A 26465-nucleotide genomic window follows, 5' to 3' on the forward strand; every position below is an offset into this window, starting at 1 on the left:
AATCCTATAAAAATTCCATATCTCAAGGTCAAATCACTAATTTTCGCCTAGTGTAACCATGCCTAGTCTGTGTCGCATCCTCCCTGGATTGTTCCGACTCATCCCGAAATTGAAGGACCCACGACTAAGTCAGCATCATGCCTACATCATCTCTGCCCCGGGGCCTCACCATTGCCTAAGCATCGTCTCTGCCCTGGGGCCTCATCATCGCCTAAGCATCATCATCACTGTCACCATCAACGGTCAAGCAACACTATAAAATTGACAGTCATTGCACCCAGTGCCCAATCTTCAAAGCAGACTATTTTGTTCGTAGTTGTAAGTTATTTTATATCAAAAATAAACTGTTTTGTAAGGACATGTCATCTTTGCCTCCAGCATCACCACCCACATATGATCACTCCCTAGGTTTTTCCCTACGCACAATTAACCGATTGCCCCTAAAAGTCGGCTTTCTTACAAAACACAGTTTTTCTATCATCAAATGTCACGGTATGCCACTGGTATGCATGCAACTAGATTTAATAAAATGTACAATATAAAAGATATCTGAACATTCGTTTTAGTATCATTTGTAATTTTATTTTCTGCTGTGGCTTTGATATTTGCTATTAATCACATTATCTCTATCTGTTGAATTCTCAGTTATGCTTATCAGAAATATTGCAAAAACTTCAAATGCATTTTTAAGAAACTAAAAGCAAAAAAAAGTCCTAAACATTATTGTTTTATTTTCTTTTCATCACAAAATTATCTTCAGTTCCATTTTACTATTGAAACACATTAAAATTCATTACAAGCTGACATTATATTTTTTTAAAAGTAAAATGACAAACTGTAATATTCATGAAACTATAATAGGTAATAAGAATTAATTTAAACCTGTTATATGAATTGAGATTCTTATAATTTTAAATAAAATTTATTTGATATTTAGGTTTTTGGTGGACGTAAATGGACTCTTGGTTCTTTGGGTAGCAGTTGTTCGTCTATGGATGTATCTTTGCCTGGTTTTAAACGTGCTTCTAGTTTTGGTGTTGGAACAACTAAGTTAAGAAAGAAGAAATCTACAACATCACTTGCAGCAATTAGAGTTAAGCATCTTTGTTTTTAATAATCTATTGTTAATATTATTAAGAATTAAAATTAATTTTCTTCAAACGAGGATGTTTTCCTTTTTACAAAGTACAGTCATCTGAGCTTTTTTGTCAATCTTGGTCAGAAATAGCAACATCCATAAAAATTTTTTATAATAAAAAATATGAAGATGACAAAATAAAAATATGTTATTAATCATAAATTTGTTCTAGAAATAGTGGCACTAAATTGGAGTTTGACTGCATCTTACATCTAATTTTAAAACTGTTTTTATATATTTTTTTTGAAGAGTGGCTAAGTTTTGCATTGTATACAAACTGATAAATCTACTCAATATTTTCATAAATAACAGAATATTTATTGGAATTAATTTTATCAGAAATCATTATTTTGACTTCTATTATTTAGAGAGAAAGAATTGCAAACGAATTCTTAATATTATGGGGATTATGGAGTGATTTTAAGGATGTTTGTATACTTCTGCTTTGAGGCTTGTTTTTTGTGATTATTGGGATTAATGCAAATTTTCTCTTGGCTCTATTCTGTTTGATTTGTGTTAAAAGCACCAAATGTGTTGGAATTAGGATCTCTGTTTCAATATTAATGCAACATCAATTTGCTCTGAAAGATCCGAATGCTAAAATGGAAAATTTTATAGAAACAAGACGACAAAAATTAATAGATTGATGATGATCATTTTGTTTAGACATGTGTCCAAAATATATTATTATTATTATTATTATTATGCAATATGCAGATTAACAGGCAGTTATGACGATAGTTAAATCTGGATCTCGAGGTACAAACTGATAAATATTTTTATCACACTTATGGTTAGTGTTATACAGGTGTGTAACAGTGTAATTATATGTTTTGCAGGTGGTTAGAGCAAAAGAAAGAATAGACGAAGAATTAAAAATGCACAAGAAAGATGAAGAAAATAAAACTCAATCTTCATCAACAACAACATAGCATTAATTTGTAGAAAATATTCTCTGTAAAGTTAACTTTAGTAAACTTATATTTAATGTAATAGTGAAATTAAATTTTTATAAATATAGTTGAGTTTGTATATATATATATTTATTTGTTTTTGGTTTTTTAAATAAAATTTTAAATAATATTAATTCTAATCTATGAAATTAAATAGATTTTGGAGACATTAATAATGTTTATTCTGTATTGAAATCAAAAATGCAAGAAGAACCATTTGTCAAAGGATTGTTGATTTTTAACAGGACGTTTAAAGTGTTTAAAACACTGCAGACACTGGTAAAACAATGTACTGTTCAAAAAAATGCTTTGAACAGTGCAGAATTATGTTAATAATGAAAACTTTTTTTGTGAGTTCACTTGTACAACAAAAGTATCAGGAAGTGCAATGTACTGAACTACAAGCCCTCTATGAACCCTAAATACTGTGTCTTTATATACTATATAAAGGATATCCAGGTATTTTCTGCATAGTAGACTAATNTACTGACCAACGCTAACAGACTACCTATTGTTTAAAAGGCCCTCTGGTGGTGCAAGAAGACGGATTTTATAAAATAAAAAGCAGTCGAAACTGCATTTTTATGAATAAAAATTTGACAAACTATTTATCGTTTTATGACGAGTAAAATTTTTTCGTCGCGTTTGCGGCTTTTAAGTAATTCATAAACCTTCGAGGCGCAAGGCCCTTTGGACTGCGAGGCATAGGCGGTGGCCCACGTCGTCCATGTCTTACGCCGCCCTTGGTCATAGAAATGATGTAATTTGAATATAAATTATTTATAAATACGTATGTCAAGTTATATTTTTATTACTACGTAAAATGTATTTAAGAGTTTACGACCACTGTGCTGGGTGAGACGTTGTTGAAGCAAAAAAGGTTATGCATTCCATCATGTACATAAACAGTGTCGTAATTCGTAAAACAATCCAGATAATCGAAAATCCGGATAAGGGAGGTTCTACTGTATTTGTTTTATTTGGGTCTCTAATTAATAAAAAAAATGAAAAAACACCATTTTAAAGTGCATTTTTATTCGACTAATATATTTATAAATAATATGTAGCCCAAAAAGTAGCCAATGCGCCAAATGATATTTTTTACATCAAACTAAAAAAAGGGTAGGCAACTTTGGCACAAAGTAGCCAAATCATGCAACTCTGGAAGGAATACTAAATAAAGCTGGAGTTGGGACTGAAAAGGATTATAGACCCAAATGAAGGGGAAGGAGCGAAAGGACAAAAGATAAAGAAGCGAGGAAGGTTGAAAAATTAAGGGTCTATATTTGCTTAACAGAAAGTCTATTTAACTTTTCTTACTACTTTTTATCTTTTGGTCTTTCTCTCCTTTCCCTGAATTTGGGTCTATAATCCTTTTCAGTCACAACTCCAGCTTTATTTAGTATTTCTTTCTCATTCACATTTTTCAAGTATTTGAAAATATTTCCTTTCCACTCAAAAATAAAATATGTATAAAGGTTTATGGCTTTGTGAAACTTCTTTTATTGAGTTTATGCCATTGAAATAAATAAATAAAACAAAAAAAAAAATTTGTCGGTTTTGTTTACACGTTTATTGGGCCGCATTTGAACTTGCCTTGGGCCGCATGCAGCCTGTGGGCCACAGGTTAGACAACCCTTCTCTAGAGTGATATTAAGTTGTTCTTTAATTGCCTAAAGTAGGAAGTACATATATAAATAACTAATTGATTGATGAGTTTTTACTCAAGGTGTACATTTGCTATTGCCACAGTGATTTTACTTGTTTTTTGTTCAGTTTTAACTGTTTGTTCTTTGATTTATTATCATGATGGCAAGAAGTCCTCCAAAAAAATTAATTTACTTAATATTCCATATAACATTTCATAAAATCAACATACAAATACTGGATATGCATTGTATTACAAATATTTATTAATTTATTTTCATATGTTTGTAATTTTAAAAAAAATTATTTTTTAACTATAGTTTTTGAAATTCTCTTTTAACAAATTAGTAAGTAATATCTAAAAATTGTATATCAGAATTGTTATGCTTACTTTTATATTAACAAACATTTTTTTAATTTTTTAAATTATTTTTTTATTGAAAGTACAATTAGAATATAAGTAATATTTTCATTTTATAATATTATAGGATGGTAGTCCAAAATCACAATTCAGTGCTTCGTCTGAACCTCAGTCAGATGTAACTTTACGAAAACAAAGTCCTACTACAAAACATCGTCGTTCTGGTGTTAAATCTAGTCCTCAACTTCATGGTGATCAGGTATTAGAATGTGGTTCAACCAGTCCTCAGCATGGCAGCAGTCCTCCTTCTGCTTCCTCATGTGAAAATATTATGAAGTTGTCATTAGGGAGTCCAGTTATGCATTCATGCTTATCAACTAACCCTAGGTATCAATTAATCCTGTTTACATAAAAAATGATTTCAAATATAAAAATTCAAATATTGCTAAATTTTCATTATTGTTGTTATAGCAGAGAACGTCTTTGTCAAAGAGCATCTACTGGAGCAATTACTGGAACTAATGGTGATAGTCCTCCTCCTATTCTTTGTCGTCCAGCCATTACTCATTCTAGTCAAATGGATTTTGTTGAATTCACAGAATTATTTAGATCTTTTTTAGTACGCTCTCGAAAAGATTTGAAAGATCTTTTTGAACAGATTGCCTTAAAAACACAGGGAAAGTCTCAGAACGAAGATGGATCATTGTATATTGAAACTACTATTTCATCATCATCTAAAATGCTGGGTATAATTTATTTAATTTTATTTGAATTAAATTATTGGTTAATTGAATTTAAAAAATACAAATATTCCTCATATAATAATACAAATAATTTTAGGAAAATGTATACAAATAGTTAGTAGAATATTAAAATAAAAAGTAATTGTAATAAATTAATTGATTTTAATCAAAAATGATTGGTTTTTTCTAATCTTTTATATAAAGTGAATAATGGATCTGAGGCTATTAAGTGATAAAACCCAACAAGTGAAATAAGAGAGACCATATTTTCTCTAACAATAACAATTGTATTTATTGTAAAACACACATATAGAGACATAGATTTGGAAGATGCACACCAAAATATATATACTAGCTGTTACCCATGGCTTTTCCCATGCAGATTTTGCAATTTGTTAGAAATAACCTTCCCTTGGTACTTCACTAAGATTCTCAATCATTAGTTGTTAATAATTTGGTAAAATTACTGTTTTTTGTTTGTTTCAAACTATGGACTGCTAATGCACCTAAATTCAAGTTTCAAATATTATGGGAATCTGAGATACAATAAATCTGAGTTCAATTTTTTTTTTTTTGAAACATAAGTGACATTATCTGAAAATTTCTAAAGCATAAATATTTACTGAAAAATAGAGTTTCAGTTACCCCAGTAACTCTGTAAACCATGTTTGTGGTACTGCCTTTCAGGGCTAAGATTTTTTAAGCCTTAATCTTCTCCCTCTTCCCCCACAAGGGAATTTCAAAAAATCCCTTCTTAGTGTGCATTTTCATGACATACCCTAACTATGTATCAAATTTCACCTCTAGGTTCAGCGGTTTGCTCTGGGCAATGATGAATCAGTCAGTCAGTCAGGACATGTAATTTTATATGTATAAATAGAGTTCATGTGCCCTCTGGTGACTCTTGAGCTTTACAATCCTTAACACAACCTTTCAGTTTCAAAATTCACATTTTGAAATTGCATCAGAATAAAACATTAACAGTGTGATGTCCTGAATCTACCCAAGAGTTTTCTAAGACAAATGAATCTTTTTGAACACAGTATTTGATAAGACTATTTGCTATATTATTACTTGAGGAACATAGCCTAGATTCAAAAGTTTTTTAGCAACCAAGTCTTTAAAGCTCATATGTCATTGTGTTTTGATCTTTTGTTGTTCTCATAGTTTACAATTATGCTGATGGCACTTTGATTATCCATGCTCATGACTGTTGTGATTTATTTTCAAAAATTTAATTCAGATATTATTCCTTGAAGGTTAGTTCAGCAGCAGTTGCTGCAGACACTAAATATTCTGACTCTGCTGAAGATAGTGCTTTTTGGACTATCAGGATATGACGTTATAATTACAAAAATGGCATATCTACTTTTGCTTTTCCTGCCATTCTGTCACCTACCCAGTCTGCATCTGAGAATACAATTAGTACAAACAAAATAGTTTGTACTAATTGATATAGAGAATACAATTGAACAAACAAAATAGTTTAAAATTAGATCTTTTGTTTGTTTTAGGTATCATAGTACTCTCTTTCCAGCCATCCAAAGAATCTTAGTAGGTTTATCAAGATATTAACTTAAGTAGGAAACAACAAATAAAATATCTGGATAGAGTTATATGTGCAATGTACAATAAAGTTTTTAATAATAATCTATATGGAACTCTCAAAATTTCTTCTGAAAGATTAGCTTGAAATCTTTGGGGTTAAACACTTTTACCCCAAAGATTGGGGTTAAACACTTTTAAATTCCTTCATTTTGAACTTTACTACTTAGCACTTTTTCAATAATATTTTCTTGTGATAATGACAATGAATTTCTATACCTAGTGACATCTATTCCTGAAAACTTCTTTGGCTATCCTATTAGTTTTATACTAAATTCTGTCTTTAAATTGATTATTAGTTTGTCAGCTTCTTCAAATAGCAGAATATCATCTACAAAAAGAATTAAATGTATATTATCTCCAATATATTGTATAAGCAAAAGTCATAATTTGCACTTCCAAGTTATGAAAACACTCATTCCAGCATCTAGATACTTCTCTCAATCCATATAGTACTCATTTTAATTTTAGAGCTTAATTATTTGTTGTTAAGCCTTCAGGAGTACACATCAACTTTCAGCTTCTGCTTTTCATTAATTGCCTTCAACAGGAGTAATCTAATTGTTGATATTCTTACTACATGTGTATATGAGTTTTAAGTTATTCTTCTTGAACCCTTTTGCAATAAGATATGCTTTTCTTGTTCCATTACCCTTGTAGATTTTATTCAAAATACCCACTCTATTGGATCTGTGGCATTTGCACCTGCAGTGCCGCAGGTCACCATTCCTGGTTACTTACCATTTAGAGAACAATGGTCAATACAAAGAAAAAAATCATGTGATGCAAGTAGTCATTTTGTTTCAAGCAGAAAAAAAGGATATTTGCCATCAGCTTGTGAAGTGTCTTGTGCATACAGTCCAAACAACATGTATACAACATTCTTTGTTAAATAAAACTTTAATTTAGCATTGTTTGTTTTATCTCAGCATTGTTTATGTTATTGGTGCTACCTGCATCACCAGCAAACACAAATTCCAAGACAACCACAACAACTAGTTGAACTTTGAACTATGTGACATTTTTCTTCTGCAACATCTTTGGCAGCCTAGATAAGAACATCTTTGTTTCATTCCTACTAAAAATGAACAAAGAAGCTACTTAGTCTTCCTCCAACAAGATCCATTGTTTTGCCTTCAGAGAACTCCCATTCTGGAGGCAAATCCAGGATTATGGTTTACTCAAGTAGAGTCTCATTTCATCATCTCAGGAATATCGACTGACTCAGCATCACTACATTGTGGCCACATTTGAAAGTGACATCCTTACACAAGTTGATGATATTGTCCAGCATCACCCATGACAAATATGTATAATACACTAAAAACTAAACTTAGAGTGTTTCACTGACTCAAAGGAATGGCAACTATATCTCTTTGTCCGGGATCTCAAGCTAGGAGACCATCCCAGCTACTGTGTAGAATGCAAGAACTATCTATGAGCAAGATAGGAGACAATATACTTCATTCTCTTTGGTTACAAAGACTCTCACTACAGGCTCAGCAGATCCATTCATCCAGTAATGAAGGACTATCTATTCTGGATACCATGGCAGAAAAAATTTGAGAAATAATATACCTGTGTATACACAATTCAGAACAACTTGAGTACAGACCAGCCTGGAACTGATCCTTTGCAAGTGGTTGCTATAGTCCATAAACTACAAGTCCAAATAGTGGAAATTTGTTTCAAACGTGATAGGAACATTTTCCCACACAGGGAAGCCCAATCAATAGCTTGTAACTGAACTTTTGATCGTATTCACCTAGAATCACCCACTCCAGTACAACACAGATACTACTGGTATCACTGTACATTCAGACACCAAGCTAAAAAGTGTTCATCTCCATGTTCTTTCCTAAGAAATACTCACAACTATGAGTGATGGCTCTTGGCATTCCTGGGCAATGACAAACCCCATCATCTTTTTATTACAGACAAACTGGGCAATGTTTCCTAATCAGCACAGGTACAAATGTTTCTGTCATTCCAGCAACAAGATAGAAAGGTAGCAATCGCCTTTGAAGCTTGCCCTCTTTGCCGCCAATGGTTCAATCGTCTGTACTTTTGACAAGCATTTGCTCACACACAATCTTTACCTCCACTACAAGTTCATCTGGTCATTTATCATTGCCACAGTTTCATATATTCACCATCATCTCACAAAGAGTCTTGTACATATGGTCTGAGCGATATACAATGTTCTTTGTTAAATAAAACTTGTTTAGTTACCTTGGCATTGTTTGTATCATCTGCACTACTTGCATCACCAGTAAACACACATTCCAAGACAACCACAACAAATCTTTATCCTTGGAAGTGTTGCTTCAATCCAGGTGCCAAATTTTTGTTCCTTTTTTTTATGGCATCTTTCCATTCTTTCCTTGGCTTGACTGCCTGTTCACACATTTCCAGATCTTATAAATATAAGCAATGTGAAATATGCATTTCATAGTCATTATACATCTGTAGTCTTTTCTTTGTTTCTTCCTCCTGTCTTTTCTCTTCCTATGATTTACCCTTTCATGATCACTATCACTTTTGTTGTTCCCCTCTTTATCTTTTGTGCAATAATAATCATCAAGAAAAAATTTAAAACTTGGCTGACAGTATTTCATTTTTTTAAAAATATATAAAAATATCACAAATATGCACAGAAAAAAATTCTTGCTATTCATGATAATTTTATATATTTAAAAAAAAATTAAATACTGTCAACTAAGTTTTAAATTTTTCCTTCTTATATTATATTGTGATATTGGCAAAATTAACCAGAGGACACTGTTTCCATTTGAATTCTAATTGCAGAGATGGAACCTCAAAGAAAAGATCATCTCTGTGTTTGAAAATTCTTATTTTGGACTGTCACTGGCAAACAACAGAAAATAAAACTAAAAGTAAAAATTTTTTTCTGTGCATATTCATGATATTTTTATATATTTTTTAAATCATCATCACTTTCCTGAATTTTATAGTAGGATGGCATGAAAATTTTGTTGAATTTTTACATCTCTGTCTATAATGATCTCGTTTTCTTTTTGATCCCAGATCTGTATCTTGACCTATAGTATCCTATTGTACCATTCTGACTTAAATGGCATATGACTAATTTGGCAAACTGTTGGTGATTATATAATCTACCACAATTTGCCAAAGAAATTTCAGAATCTTTGAGAACATTTCTAAATAAAAGAATGCATTTGGTTTCCAGAATTAAGTAGTTATTTTAATAATAATGACATGGTACCTAGTTTTAATTTTATTGATGTAAAATTTTTAATATATTTATTAGTTTTAGAAGTATTTTGAAAATTTATTTTCTGAACTATTGCATTCTACACAAAAAACTGAATATTTCCTTGAATGAAATCATTTTCTGCAGAATGTGAGATGAAATATTATGTTTGAAGATAATTCTTTAAAATTTATTTGTGTTTTGTTATGGAAAATAGATTGCAAATTTTAAATTTAACATTATTTCTCATAAGTTAAAGTAGAAGGGAGATTTTATGTTTCATTTTTAACAAGAAAATATTATTATCTGAGGAATCCTTGTACTTTAAGACTTATGAAAGCAGTATTTATTTTATATATTTGATTTTATTAACAATTTAGGTCTTCTTACAAGAAATACTCCACTTGATTATTGTGATAATAATCAGAGAAAAAAAATCTGTGATGCAATTGCTGCAGCAAGTATAGTATCAAATTGTGCAGGAGTGGATACTTCAAAAACTTTAATGTTAGGACTTCAAGATTTTAAGCATTTTTTGGCAACCTATCAAGGCGAAGATTTATCAGAACAAGATATTGCTCATATTATTCAAGTAAATAATGGTTTGTCCATCTAATCTTAATTATTGTCTGTAATGTTAATTAATTTCAACAAAATCATAACAAATAACTGCTTTGTTGGAGCTCACTCTAAATATCACATTTTCCCAAGCATTGTTGGGCAAGCAAGCCCATCATCAGAAAACATAAATGAATCAGCTTGATAGCTAAGTTATCTAAATTTGTTTAAATAACATCTGGATGTTGCACAGTCTGAGATCATTAACGCACATTTTTAACTACCCTATCCCTACTAATAAAATTATTTGACACCTTCCATACTTCCACACATGCAATATTTCATACCCTCTGCAAGAATTGCATTTTCTCATCAGCAAATAATGATAAATATAAAATAATAACATAATCACTGAATATGAATCAATCATTTCACTCTCCTAAAATCATCCACCTTGATTTTTTTGTATGTCCCCAACATTGTAAAAAATATTCTTTATTAATAATACGTATGAGCCAATTTCAAGCTTTTGATAATGTTTCAATGTCTTTGCCATTAAGTACTTTACCTCTCAAACTCCTTTTGTATATTCATGCCTTCTTTTCAACTTTCAAACTTGTTTTTTTCCCTCTTATTTTTTTCTAACATTCTCACACCTTCTTACTCTACCTTGTTTACTTTATCAAGGGCAATGGTTTTGTGCATGGTAGTAATTTTTCTTGTCCTAATATCTCTTCTATGCTTCTCTATTCTATTGGGTTGTTCAAAAAATAATTTTGTTTTTTTATTAGTAGAGGAATTAGATGTATTTTTACCAGCCAATTTCATTTTAAACCAAATTTTCATTATATACTTTGATAGCTGACATTTTAAGGCTTATTTGTAAAAAATTATGTTTGATTCTGTACAATTGTTTTTTTTTTTTTTCGGTGTTTCATTAAATGTGGAAAATCGAAATCATCATTTTCGGGTTATTTTGCTTTTTTATTACCAAAAAAGCAAAATGCTGTTCAAGCAAGAAAAAAATTGTGGTAAATGTATGGAGAAGATGTGTTGAGAGAAAGACAGTGCCAAAACTAGTTTACAAAATTTCGTTCTGGCAATTTCAATATTGAAGATGCACCACATTCTGGATGGTCAGGTGAAGCCAATGAAAACAAAATAAAGGTACTGATTGAAGCAAACTGCCAAAATAACAACACGTGAAATCACTAAGAGATTAAATTTGTCGAATTGAACTGTTTATGATTACAGTAGAGCGTCGATTATCCGAATCAATTGGGGACTGGGGTTGTTCGGAAAATCGATATTTCGGATAACCGATTATGTATGAAAAAATATATTAATTTATCCCATATTGAAATTTTTCTCCGTTGCGTGTCACTTCGCGTTGAATTTTCGTCTATGTTAAGCTTAACGAAGACTATTGTATCATTAAAAATTATTTTTTTATTTTGTACAAACAAAATAAATATACTGAAAAATGTAAAAACAATAAAAAAATTATACTTCAGAAGTTAATTTAGTATCAAAAAACGTAAAATATTTGAGTAGCCCAAGACATAGCCAAAGATTGCAGTGCCACAGCACTGGCAAAAATTTAAATTTGCCAACTGGAATTCTTTCGGATAATTGACTTTCGGATAATCAACGCTCTACTGTACTTGAAACAAATTGGTTTTGTTTCAAAGCTCAATATATGGGTTCCACATGTTCTTAAAGAGAGTTGCTCTCTTTGGTGGGATTTTAAGGAAATTTCTTTCTTCTTTTTTTGAGCTTTTATCAGACAATTTAACAACTGATTCAAAAGTGTATTGCCATCGAGTAAGAAAATTGAGTAATATCATCAAACAGAAAAGGCCAGAATTGATTAACAAAAAAGGTGTAGTGTTTTACCATGATAACGCCAAATTTCACACAAGTTTGGTAACTCCAGAAACTGTTACAGCTTAGATGGGATATGCTATCACACCAACCATATTTGCCAGATCAGGCACCCTCAGATTATTACTTGTTCTGGTCTATACAAAATTTTTTAAACTAAGACATTTACTTGAAATGAAAATGGCAAAAATCACTTGGATCAGTTTTTTGTAAGCAAAGATCAAAACTTTTATGAACGTGGAATCATGCTACTACCAGAAATGATGGCAACAGGTATTTGACCTAAATGGTCAATATATAATTCAATAAAATATTTATTTACTATAAAAATATTGTGTTTTTTCAAAATGAAATTACTTTCCGAACAACCCAATAGTATGTAGTGTGATGTACAAATGAAAATACCATTAGATGATGAGGGCGAATAGAACAAACAAGGAATCAATCACAGCAGATGGTGAGAAAAAGTACTTATTTGCATGTAAAAGATACATATTACAGATTCTGATGGATTCCAACTTTATAACAGGCAGTCACTCAAAATCTGAAATATTGGCAGGATAATTACACAATGTCGCAAAGTATACAAATGAGCCAATTTTGGGTAATACAATAAGAGTTTCCTTATAATTAATGCTTAAAAACTAACTTATGCTAAGGAGAAAAAAGAGATCAGAGTGTATAGGTAAGAAATAGCAAGATGGCTGATAGAAAAGAATAGAAAACTTGGGATGTACGGATGTTATTTAGCTTCCGTGAGGGCTTCCATATGGAACTTGCTTAGATTCACTTTGTGCTTTCATCTTCCGTTTTTCTATATCTGAGATTCACTAAGCCTTCTCTCCAATAAGTTCATAAACTTTTCTCACGCCAGTTTAGTTTCACTTTTTTCTCAGATATAGTGCCATCACATACAATAATCGGTCACCTCAAGTAGTGATCTAAGGGACTGTGATAGCTCAGCGATATGTTAGTGACATCCTGCAGCCACATACGTTGCCTCTCATGGCAGAGCTCCCAAGTGAAATTTTCCAACAGGACAATGCTTAACTATACACAGCAAGGGTGTCACAAGACTGCCTGCAGCACATTGCCACACCTTTCTGGCCTGCCTGGTTCCCTGGTTCGCCACCAACTGAATGTCTGGGATACCAAGTTGGACAACCTAGGAGTTTGGCTGAACTAGAGGACTACTTCCAGCAACTGTGGACTGAGATACCATAAGATACCATACAATATTTGTATGTCTCCATGCCTGCTCGTATCACATCATGTATTCATGCTAGAGGTGGCCCAACAGGGTACTAGAACCTCCTTTCATTTGTGGTTTTTCCTGCAATAGATGATCCTTTTGCTTTCATTGTGTAATCACTTATATCACCATTACACTCACACATGAACAGTTTTGTTCGATTCTGACAACTCCTCCTTGGTGCACTAATTTTTATAGCAATGAGTGTATAGCAGAGGGAAAGTATGGTGATTGATTAAAAAATAACCCCCAAGGTTTTTATAGTTTTAGACTTGGGACCTTAAAACATTGAAAAATGCAAAAAATTTGGGGTTTTTTCCTTTGTGTATGTGTATGGTGTTGGGGAGCATAATTTTATTCATCCTCTTTGAAGCTTAATAACTCTTGTGCCTTTTTTCAAAAATTTCTGAAATTTTGCAGGAAGGTTTGTTTATTAGGGAGATTGATGGTATTAAATGTTGAGGGAGTTAAGAAATAGAGGAGGGTCATGTGTCATTTCTTGAATAGGATTGGACTTAATGATTTTACTTGTTATTAGCATTTACAGTTTTTTTTATAATACTCATCCCTATTCTCAAAATTAAGCTTTTTACTATTTTATAATAATTAAAAATATAAAATGTTTTTTAAAATAAAGTATCATATCAGATGGTGCCAAATAATTTCAAGTGTTACCAGGAAAGTTAAGCAGCATGTTGCTGGATTTTTTGATTGATGATAAAGGGAAAAAGAAAGAGAGTAACAAAGTGGGATATATGTTGTTCCATTAAGTCATGAGAGAGAAGTGAATAAAATGTATATGGGAGTTAAAAAAGATAACTACAAACTAGTGTGGCTGTCAGTCGTATTATTTGCGTACAGATATACCTTGACTTACATTGTTTTGAGTTACATCGTTCCCGATTATACATCGTTTATCAAAAAAGTATATGGAAAAATAAAAATCAAGTTTAAGTCATTTTATTCAACTTTACGTCTGCCCGCCACAAATATTGAAGTTGTAATATCACTAGAAAAGCGTTTAAAGCACATAAAATCATATTAAAATATATACATTTACAGGTATGTACTGTATGTATAGTACATGCATTTGTAAATTTAGATTACTTTTTTCTGTACTATATTAAAAACTAAAATTTATTTGTTTGTAAGCTTAAAATAGATCCTTAATAACCATATATTATTAAAAATGCATTAATAAATAAAATACAGAACCAGGAATGGTAATTTATGGTTTAGCCTAGTCACAAGTAGATTCGGAGACAAGTAAATTCGACTTACGTCACCTCTCCTGGAACCAATTACCGATGTAAGGCAAGGTATACCTGTGTTTATATTATTTTATATGTAATATAAGTTAGTTTTAGCAATTCCTTTGTTCTTTGTCTTATCTATCCTCTGAAACTTTCCCTTCCACTCCTTATACTCTTTGGATGGGATTACATTTCAAAGAAATAAACAATGAGAACAATAGAAGTATAAGACCCAGGAGGTCTTGCAGAAAGAGAGAAACTCATTTTGTGCCTGGATGGCAGAGAGAGGTGTGAGAAGAAATTGCTCTCAAATGGTATGCATAGGTTAGCAGCAGAAGCAAATAAAAGATATTAGGAGCCAAAAATCAGACTTGAAAGAGAGAAGAGAGATCTAGGCTAGCATGGAGCTAAAGAGAAAGCTACTGAAGAATGAGAGATTCACTGAAGAGACAGGAAGTTTACAAAAAATCAAGAAGGACTCAAGGGTGGTGTCCCACCCAAGTATCTACACAAAGAAAAGGAAATCCTGGGTATTTCACTCTTCTTCTATTTCTACCTCTATATATCTACCCTTGTTCTTTTCGTCTAGTTGTAAGTAGAATAAGTTTTAGTTTTAAGGCCTACACATGTCTGATTGTCGGGTTCCAGCTCACACGTGTCCTTCTTTTGTACAAAGTTAATCCCTTGTACAGGCGTTCTGTCAATGCCTGTACAAAGGATTAACTTTGTAAAGTTGGGATCCATAAACAACCTGTTTCTGTTCTTTCTGATGAGAATAAAATTATACTTTTTATTAAAATTAACTTGATTCGATTATTTTGTGTGTCGGTCTGTTTGCGGAACCCATTAAACCTCGCCATGAATCACCACAGTAGGATAGAGGAGCATAGAAATGATATCAGGACAAGAAAAATTGTTACCTTGCACAAAATCAATTAAGAAAACAAGGTAGAATAGAAAGGTGTGAGAATGTTAGAATAAATAATGGAAAAATTGGGTTTGAAGATTGAAAAAAAGCATGGATATATAAAAGCAGTTTGAGAGGGAAGTACTTAATAGCAAAGACTCTGAAATGTTACCAAATACTTAGAAATTACTCATAAACAAGACACATTAATAAAGTATACCTGGTGCTAGCTCAATCAATGGTAAAACTTGTATCTGAGGCAAAACTATTTTTTCCACCCATAATTGCTAATACAGTATCTATTAGCAGTCAAGTGTGGAAAAAATAGTTTTGCCTCAATCCAGCATTAAAATCTAATCTATTAGCAAAGTGATGGCTAATAAATTGCATTGCAGTGTTAGAACTTTTGTATGAACAACTTTAAAGTGCAATTACAGGACTTTACTGTATTCAGCTACTATTTTTGTTTAATTTTTTGGCCTTTTGAAAATTTTTGACAGCTCATTTTGCTCCTTGAGGCAATTGCCTTTTCACCTGTGGCTATATGCAATTTTATGGCTCTTTGTCTTTTTGTTATTCTGCAAATTCTTCCTGTTCTTGTTCCTTTCACCTTCTAGAACCTTCTAATCTTCTTGATTCTTTTTTCTTGGAGGTGAGGGCCACTTCCTAGAATTCTACTACATGTCATGAACAAGGCTACCTGAGGGCATAAGAAGAGTCTAGATCCCAGGTAAGCATTAGATCGAAGTTATGATGCTTCGGCAAACAGCACCAACCGTGGCAACTGGATTTGTCTTTGTATCAGAGTTTCATTAATAGTTGGAAACTGGAATGTAATATATGCAGTTTGAAGTATAAACATAAGCAAAGTTTAAGCAGACATATTAAAGAGAAGCATGAAAATGACTATAACAGGAATGACGAAAATATAAAATTATTTAAATGTAGTTTGTGTTCAGGTGAATTTCATAACAAAGAAGTATTGTTAATTTAATTACTTGGAATTTAATGATATTAAAATTTAATTATTTGTGCTAATTATTTGATTTGGTATTTTCTTATTTATTTAACTAGATTTTTTGTAGTAATTTGTTTTCTGCTAACATTATTTAATATTAGGTCTCAATTATTATTTCAATGGAAATTAATGCAAATGAAATCATAAATAGAGAGGCTAAATGACATCAAACCTCTACAGCATTGTAGTATAGTATTGTAGCAGTTTTTCAACATTGGCATTCCTAATATTAGTATATTCTTCTATCAGGGATAGATCTGGATAGGAACAATAGGATGATGTCCATGCTATAACCACTTGACATTTTATTTATTATAAAAATTACATCTTGAGATATGGTTATATCTGCTCTTATGGGATGGAAGAATGTTAAATATGTTACTATTTAATGTTGAAAACTACTGCATAAAAGGAATTATACTGCAATTTACTGCCATTTATTTATTTATGATTCAACTTATTGGTATTGTATTTTTTTTGTTTTGTGTCTTTTTTTTTGTTGACTTGGCAGTATTGACTGGTTACTAATCATGTTAAAGTATATGCTTGGATTATGAAGCATTATAAGAGGTGAATACAAAAAATGGAGTCCAGAGAAAGAGTTTTTCTGAGTTGGACACAGATAGTTGTGTAATTGGAGAGAAATTATTTGGATTTTGTGTTGGAAAGTAACTAAGAAGAAAAAGAGTCCGCTGGAAGACATTGGACCAAATATCAAGATCAACGATAGGATTTTTTAAACTATGTGGAGCAATCTCATGAGGCCAATGAAAATGTAGGTCATCAATGGACTTTTTCATGACTTGTAAGGACAAAAATTCACAAAAACTCACAAAAACTAGGTATTTTTTTTTGTACTCAGAAGATAGATAGTAACTAGCCACCCTCTTCTGAATCTGTTCTTCATTTAACCACATAAACCTCCTTCCTTTGTTTCTTTTTCTTTTGTGTCGCATCTTATGGTGTTGCACACCAATTATATATTACATTGGTTGGAAACACCGTTTACTTGCACATTTTGGAATTTTTAATTAAGAGAAACTGAATATATACTTGTCTTCACTTATGTGTTCAAGAAAGTTTTGTTAATTTAGTTTATTAATTTTCATAATAAAAGTTTTGATATATATTTGTGTGTACTATTTTTGTTTGTTAAATTATATTTGTTTATTTTATCAAACAATAAAATTTTTACATTTTATTCTATGTATAGTTATTGGTTTTGATGATACCTCATACACAAAAGAAGTAATTTCACAGTGGTCTTAGACTGTACAGCATCCAGATATTATGTAAACAAATTTAGGTGACTTAGTTACCGAGCTAATTTACACATGTATTTCCTGACAATGGGCTTGGTTGCGTGAAAGTGCTTGGGAAAACTGATAGTTAGAGTGAACTCCAACAAAGCAGATTTTTATATTTTAAAGAAATTTGAAGTTATTTTTTATTATAAAATTATAATATATATTTTTTTAAATCTTAAGAGTTATTTTCTTTTGTATGTATAATGTACAGTACATCAACATATACACCATAGAAAATTTCTAGAACAGAAATAAAACTGACTTATTTCAAAACCATGTTTTTTTTTTTTTTTATTCTTCTTTACTTCACAACTGGGTGCATAGTTAGACACTGGACATCTTTAACATCACTGTTTATTCAGGAATATCTTACATACCGATATGCATTTTGGGCATATACCCCTGTTCCATCGGTTTTTTCTTTAAGATATTTAGTAAAGAGGTGCTAACTAATACACATCCTTTTTTAAAATACATATATTTATACTTAAAATTTCCCGACAGTGCACCAAACAGTTAAAGATGTCCAGTGTCTACCTATGCACCCAGTTGTGAAGTAAAGAAGAAATAGAATCTTTATACCAAGTTACAAAAAAATCAAATAATCAGCAAAAATATTAGGAAGTGCTAATGTTTTTGCCTGTGTTGAATGGACATCCTCAGGTTAACTAATCCTGCAGCTGTTGAAACAACGGGGATTGCCGAGCATGTGTGAAAAAGGGGGAGAAGAAAGTAAGTTTACAGTCTGAAGATTAGTTAGCTTGAAGATGCCTGTTCAACATGGGCAAAAACATTAGCACTTCCAAGTTTTTTTCTCTTTCTGGTTATTTGATGTTTTTGTAACTTTGTATCAAGTTTACCAAAGTTTTTTTAGAGTGGTTGTATTTTAATAAAATCTTTGCATAATCCTCACCTGTTATACAATCCATGTTTCTGGAGTGGACATTGAAAATATGACACTTATCAATATGTAGTTTAGAAGATGCCATTTCAAACATTAAACATTGATTTTTTATTTTTTACTTTAATTAATAATTCATTGTGGATATAATTATAAAATAAGTAAAATGGAAGCTTAAACTCCACAAGTGTCAAAAATGCAAAATGGCTGCCAAACAGTAAATATTTTAATGATATTGTTTTGATTCTGTAATAATTGTAATAATGCTATAATATACTTGGAAATATAAATAGGTGATAATTTTAATATTTATAATATCCAGTTATCAATATGATGTGAGTTAGAAGACAACATAAATGTAAGTTTTTGCACAGTGTTCTCTAAACAGTAATTGAACAAGCAAAAACAATATCTGCATCTCACTAAGATGGCCTAATCATTAAAATTCATCAGATTTTTATCACATAAGGAAATATTTATAGTGGAACCTTCTAAGTTGACCATCTCCTATATCATTTCCATCTCTCCAAAATGGCCATTCTTACACAGTCCAGAATATGTCTTATAAAAACATGCAGAGTTGAACACACTAGATATTGACCAATTCTATTACTTGTATTTTGATCAGTCTTGGCCTATTCATGCCATATATAGAGATTATTTTCTATTATAGGATGTCCAAAAATTATTCACCCCATTAGATATGTTCATAAAAATTATGCCAGTAGAGATGTAAAAACCCGACTGCAGCAGCAAGTAATAAAGCAAATGGAAAAATTTTATTTTAACTCAATAAATCTGTTTGTTGCACAATGTCTAGTGTATATTCGAACTCTCTCCAAGTGCTTCTGATCTTGTCAACTGGAATTGTCCTGATTGCCTGTGTGATGCATTTCTTCAATTCTGCCATGTGCCATACCGTTTTTTTTTTGCATACACCCAATCCTTGACATATCCCCAAAGGAAAAAATCAATGTGTGTCAGATTGGTTGAGTGAGGAGGCCAAATGATGGAACCTCCTTGGCTTAATTGATCTGGAAAAGTTGTATCAAAGTAATGCTGGACTTCTTTTGTTCAGTGTGGAGGTGCTCCATTGTGTTGGAAAATCAAATTTGCTTGCTGGTCTTCCAGTTGTGGAAGAGCAAACAGTTGAAATATATTGAGGTAATTGCTGCTTTTCATTGTGTTTTTGGTGAAGAAAAATGAGCCAATCATACTATTGTTTGTCATGGTGCACAAGACATTCACTTTAGGGTTACTGCACTGGTGTTCCAGAAATGCATGCAGATTTTCAGAACCCCATATGCGATAGTTATGTCTGCTGACTTTTGTTGTTTGTTGTCGAGGTGGCCTGGGGCAGTGTTGTTAAAAAGTTTATGAGACAGATGAGGAGACTTCATTGGTTGGTGTCAGTGACAGCACGGCTTTGGTATCGGCACAAAGATGTAAAGCTTCGTCCCAAGTGTGTTGACACAGCACTTCCAATTTCACTCACTGAGTGTCGACTCGCTGAATACCTTATGTCCTTGATGATCGGGGATTATATCAATCTCCGTTCTCCCCTTTTTGTCCATCCTGATTTGTTCCATGTTTGTCCCTAAGCGAAAAACAAGACCCGAGAAGGTTTGCTTCAGGGAATTTACTGAACACCATCCATTAACTCTGGACAGAAAGTGTTGATGGAACTTGCACTCATTTTACCCCATTGTTGTCTAGTCTATGATGTCTTAGAATTTTAACGACTTGACACAATGTCCCCTTTTCAAGATTTTCTGTTCTAATTATTTGTATATAAGCGCCTTGTCAAAGGTCCATCTCTACTGGAGGACACTTGTTTACATCTATTGCATCATATTTTACATTAATAGCATTTTTTTTTTCTTTTTTACATCTCAGTTTTATATGATTAGCACAACTGAATCTGATCTTTGATTGATTTTTAACAATGGAGGGGTTTTTCCTCTAGTTTTGTTTAATAAATTTCTAATATAAATGTTTAATTTCAACCCGTTTTTTTGGGACCTCACAATACAATTCTTTTCAACACATCTCTCCAGTAACATTCTTCTTTTTCCTTTTTCTGTAATAGTTCAGTATCAATTCTATTGAATTTTGTTGATATTTTATACATAGTACACATGGCTAAGCTTACCAGACGTCCCGTTTTGACCGGGATTGTCCCAGTTTGACTATGTTGTCCCAGCGTCCCGGCCAGTTTGTCATTTTGTCCCGGTTATTTGGTAAAATTTTAAAGTGCCGAATATACAAGAAGTAAAAATAGTGCAGCCTCGAGTAAAATGGCGATTTGGCACTTACCCCTCTGTTACACTCACTGTTGTCAATCTAAATATTTCGTATCTAGATCGTACTTTTAATGTTGTCTATATGTTTTCCTCAAAAATTTATAGCATATGGCCTAATGAATTTAGATGTTTTATTTTGTCATTCAGATATTTTTTCACAGAATTTATAATAGCACGTAGTCAATGACATCTAGATATTTTTATTTCATTTTTTTTTTAGATATTTTGTTTCAATTAGAGTTGGCAAGACTGAAACTTACACTGGCCACGTCATTGCTGTGCATGTCATCTCTTAGTCGAGTTCAAATTGCTGATCGGCATTTGCAATTATTTCGTACAGTATCTGCGCATTCTTTTATTCAGCGTTTGCAGCCCTTTTAGCGCATGTGTTCAATTATTAAGCCTACTGTCAGCGCGCTTAAGGTGCTCTTTCAGCGCACTAGCAGCACCTCTCGATTACGCTAAAAATAGTGCTTACAAGATGGAAGCATCCATGAGAAAGTATCTTTTTCGACTACCAAATAATAATCAGTTTTTTGCTCTTTTAAATAAGCAGATTTTTAATCGTGACATACGAAAATGGCTTTTAAAGATTTCATTCGAATACTGTGGTACGATATTGTGAACGTAACCAACGATTTTTGCACGCTTTCTTCGTTGTTGGGAATCAGTCATAGCCAATGCCATAAATAAATCATCATTTCCTTGTTTTCTTATAAATAACATCGAACTTAATGGCCTTTCTTCTAATATGCGCGTAAATATAGAAGAAAGAAAAACATTGTTTATATCAGCCATTTTGAGATAGCTCTTTCTCCGGCAAAAGTGTTTTCAACCGTCAACAGCGAAAACGTCATTTCCGGCAGCAACTGCTCAGCGCACTGCTGAATGAAAGAATGCGCGGTATATTAAATTCATTTAATCTCTAAAATGCCAAAAAGAAACCATGTGTTTATTGATGATTGAAAAAAAAGTTCTATGATCGTATTGACAAAGTGAAATATGATCTGTGCTTTTCATAATTTTCAGTAACTCATGGTGAGCATCAAACATTTAAAATCATTTGAAATGTGTGAAACCTAAGGCAAGCAATAGGAACTTCCTCAAATGTATTGCCATATTTTAAATGTACCGATTTAAACGACAAAGAATTTTTAAAATAAATATTAATAATAAGATATGTTTAGTTCAGTTATTAAAAATTGCTTTTAACTCGTTGTTTTTGTTAACAAACTACTATATTTAGCCTTTTCAATCATAGATACTTATCCTAGTAAGCTAATTTTCTGTTGCGAGTATTTTCTCAAAATTGTCCCGGTTTGAGAAGAAAATATTATGGTAAGCCTACACATGGCTGATATGTGTTCTTTTGAAACTTCATGGCCCTATAAAATAACAGTAATCAATCTCCAATTTTGCAAACCAGTTATTAATTTAGACTTTGATGTTGAAAAGAGTTTGCAAGGGTAGCAGTAAATACTTTTGCTTGTTTCTGAAAATACCAGCCAATTTCTCTTTTCCATAATTTTATTTGAGTAAACATCTTTCTCATATATAAAAAAAACTAAATAAAATGATGAATGAATGATTGAATAGACAACAAAGAAACAAAAGTTAGCATACCTGCAACACAAACAGCTAACACTGCTAAGCAATTGTGAAAAGCAAAGTAAATTTCAAAAATTCAAACCGACCATTTTATAGGTCAACTGACTGCCACCTGGCCAAAAATATGTAGAACAAAAGCTGGAGAATAAGAAGTATCTATTATTTATTTATTTATTTTTATTAAAAATCCAAATTAAAATGTATAATGATATATCGTTACACTGAGAGTTTTAGTGACCATAGAAGAGTTAAGATCTCGGGGGGGCCTTTGTATTCCGTGGCCCTATACGGCTGCTTAGTCCGCTTACTTGCTTAATCCACCGCTGTGCAAAAGACAATTGTTCTGTATATATTTATGAGAAGTGCTGAGATCCTATAACTTTTATTATATTTCTTAATATAATTATCTCTATATTTAAAATTATGAATCAACAGTTTTATACAAAATTAAGCTTTTATTGCATGATTTTAATTTTTCTGTTTAATAATTTAAAAAATTTATTGTTAGAAACACGAACCAGATCCAGTTATGCGAAGTCGTTTGTACTTATCATTTGAAGGATTTGCTCGTTATTTGATGGATAAAGACAGTTTTGCTTTTGTTCCAGAAATAATGCTTCCTAATGAAAATGTAAGTAATTATGTAATTAAGTAATTTACAGAATTTGTATTTTTAATATTTTAGTTAAATTTTATCTTTGTTAGTGTGATCCTCAGTTTCTTTCAAAAATAATGTTGAAAATTAATGCTTCATACTTGAGTATATTGAGTGCACCTACATATGATTTTGTTAAAATTTCAGCAATTCTGAAAGCCATTATGAGTTGATTCACGATTTGACACATTTAAATGTACAAAAACTGAAATAATTTTATAAAATACAAAAAGTATATTTTATGTGATTTTTCGACTAAAGTTTATAAATAAGAAACTTAATATAGTAAAATGCTTCAGCTTTTACTATATTTACTCTATAATATCTTGACTGTGTTATATATATAATTAAATAAGCCATCAAGTTGCTCAACTTTCCTGGCTATATTTAAAATTTTGGCATGCTATCTGCTATCATATTTTATTTTAAAAATTTTTATATTTTTGATTATTATAAAATGGCAAAAAGTGTAATTTTGAAGATAGAGATGGGTTTTATAGAAAATTGTAAATGCTAATAATGAGTAAATTTGTCATTAAATCCAACGTTACATCTGTCATTTTTTTTTCTATTTCAACTACAAAATGAGTGATAACTAAAAAAAAACTTCCATTTTATAGGTGTTTGGATACTTTTGTAACCTAGTGTATATAACAGCTGGGAAAGTAAAAATGAAAGAAACTGAATTTTCACATAACTTTTAATTACCAATATGCTATAAGATGTATATTTAGATTCAATTTAATCTATATTTATTTTAAATTATTATATTTTAATTAACAATAATTTAAAAATTTTTAGGATATGGATCACCCATTGAGTCATTACTACATTGCTTCTTCTCATAATACATATCTTACTGGACATCAGTTGAAAGGAGAATCATCTGTGGAATTGTATAGTCAAGTTAGTTGCACACTTAAATTAAAATAAATTTTATTATTAAAAAATATAGAAGTGAAGTAATTCCATAATGTTAAAATGTTATTGAATTAATTCATGAATGATGCTAAATTAATATTTTATAGTTATATCAATCAGTTATAAAATAATTGATTCAGAAAGTATTGAATATATAAAAATTTTGAATTTTTGAATCAATTATTGATGGTGAGAATGATTTTTGATTTCAAATTAATTAATTAATTTGAAAATTAAAGCCATTTTTTACATTTTTCATATCATAGATTTGGAAAAGGTAGGATATCTTTCTTTTTAATACACTGCTTTTCAAAATATAGAGATTATATTGTTGTAAGAACTACATAGACATCACACATACTATATGCAGGGGTTGCACTGCATAGTGCCAAAATCACCACTTGGCTATATTTTTGTTAAAGTTTCCGTCAGATGGCAAAAATTTTCTTTGTAAATAAAAACACAGTCATTCCAAAAAATTATTTTGAAAAACCACCATTTTATTACATGTTATAGAATAAAACATTAGATGACCAGACCTTCCTTTACAGGCTACACGGTCGTCCAGTTCAAAACATTCCTTAAAAACACCAAAAAATTAACACTTAATAAAATGGTGGTTTTTCAAAATAATTTTTTGGAACAACTGTCTTTATTTACAAAAAAAAGGGTTATATTTTTATTAAAGTGGTGATAAAGTGGTGTCAAAAAGGAAAACAAAAGGCTAGAATTACAAGGGAAATTTCAAAGTTTGGAAGAATTTTAGCCAACCGGGATTGGGTTAAGTGTCAATAATGACCTCTCCCTTGCCTCAAAAGGTTTTCAAATTATCACCAGGAGACAAGAAAAGACCAATCAGAATGCAGAATAGAAGAGAGAAATCCTTTAAAAATTTGTGTTTGAAAAAATTGGTATTGCATTATTGGCACAAAACCACAAAACCCTACAACCTTTTTAGTCAGATTATGCTTTTGTAATATTTTAGCAATGAAAGCACAAACAATGTCTGCTGTTTCTTCAGGAAGAGATTGAAACTTCAAGATTTTAATATTAATGCCTATAACAGGTGAGAAATGCCTTACTGACAGAGGGAACAGTTTTAAGTTTTTGACAATGTTTACTGTTGCATCCAATCACAAACAATTGGCATATCTTATTTGTTCGTTCACTTGTTCCATGACAAAAGAGCACAACACATTGTTTACAATTGCCTCACATTTTGTTTTTGTACATGTGAAATTTCACATCAAAAAGTTTTTGTATCAATCTGGATGTGCAATCCATTGACCAATAGTTGTGATTATGAAAGACAGTGTGATATGCTAATGTTTCTTCAGCATATCACAGCAATGTCACATCATTGACAGCATGTCAATGATGATCAGTCTCCAAATGACTAGTTATGTCTGTTCACTCACTGTGTATTAAGTTGAAGTTTGACTCACATTTCTCACACACTACATCACTGTCAGATCATCTTTTTTTTTTTATAAATGAAAATTTGACTTGCAGTGTAGCAGTGAACTTACAGTCTCTCTTTAGCATTGTTTAATTGTATTAAATCATATAGATTAAATGAAGAGAAACATGCCAAAGTTGGAAAGATAAGTCTATTATAAATATAAGTTAGTCAGTTTGGAAAATGAGTTTGTTTATGTCAGTAAACAAATTCACAAATGAAAGTGGGACTTAATTAATAGTTATTGTGTTAACAATTTACTTTTTAGAATCTATAACTATAACAAATAATTTGGAAGAGTTACATATATAGACTTGTATAAATACAGTGATATCTTGGTTATAACTTCATAACCAAAATCTTGGTTGAAGTGATATCTTGGTTTTTGCCAGTTTCGGTTTTCATTGATTTTTTTCTTGAAAATTTGTCTCGGTTTTCGTCGGCGTGATCACGTAACCTCACTGCTAATTTTGCAAAACCACACACTTTCCTACTCAGTGTGGTGTTGTTTCTCATTGTGTAAGCATTACCCTGTGTGACTAGCTAAACAATGGGTATATTCAGAATCTCAGCATGCAGCCAGCACCTCTGTTCAAAATCTCAGATGACTTCTGGTTGCTGCCAGTGTGCTTCCAGCAACCACAAGGCTTGTGAGAACTCTAAATTTAAAATTGTCAACGCAAAATAATTTATTTGTTGATGAATAAATTCTGAATAAATTAATATTTGGTTAGTATGTTAATAAAATATTTTAATA

At 31.3% G+C, this 26465-nt stretch overlaps 1 protein-coding gene across 4 annotated transcripts in view; it reads left to right on the plus strand.

Moving 5' to 3' along the window:
• The window catches only part of LOC111634715, a 187109-nt gene that overhangs the window by 109044 nt on the left and 51600 nt on the right, over positions 1-26465 (plus strand). For 3 of the 4 annotated variants that reach the window (XR_002758268.1, XM_023379554.1, XM_023379556.1), the window contains exons 23-28: positions 938-1093; positions 4227-4486; positions 4571-4845; positions 10063-10274; positions 23182-23304; positions 24130-24234. Coding sequence is in view for 3 of the 4 variants with exons in the window: in XM_023379554.1 (XP_023235322.1) it covers positions 938-1093; positions 4227-4486; positions 4571-4845; positions 10063-10274; positions 23182-23304; positions 24130-24234 (1131 nt within the window). In the remaining variant the exon portion in view is untranslated. The remainder of the gene's footprint in view (positions 1-937; positions 1094-4226; positions 4487-4570; positions 4846-10062; positions 10275-23181; positions 23305-24129; positions 24235-26465) is intronic. The other variant, XM_023379555.1, reaches the window with a different exon arrangement.

Source organism: Centruroides sculpturatus, unplaced genomic scaffold (assembly GCF_000671375.1).
Source record: "Centruroides sculpturatus isolate CEXI.00-Female unplaced genomic scaffold, Cexi_2.0 scaffold971, whole genome shotgun sequence".
Lineage (NCBI taxonomy): Eukaryota > Metazoa > Arthropoda > Arachnida > Scorpiones > Buthidae > Centruroides > Centruroides sculpturatus.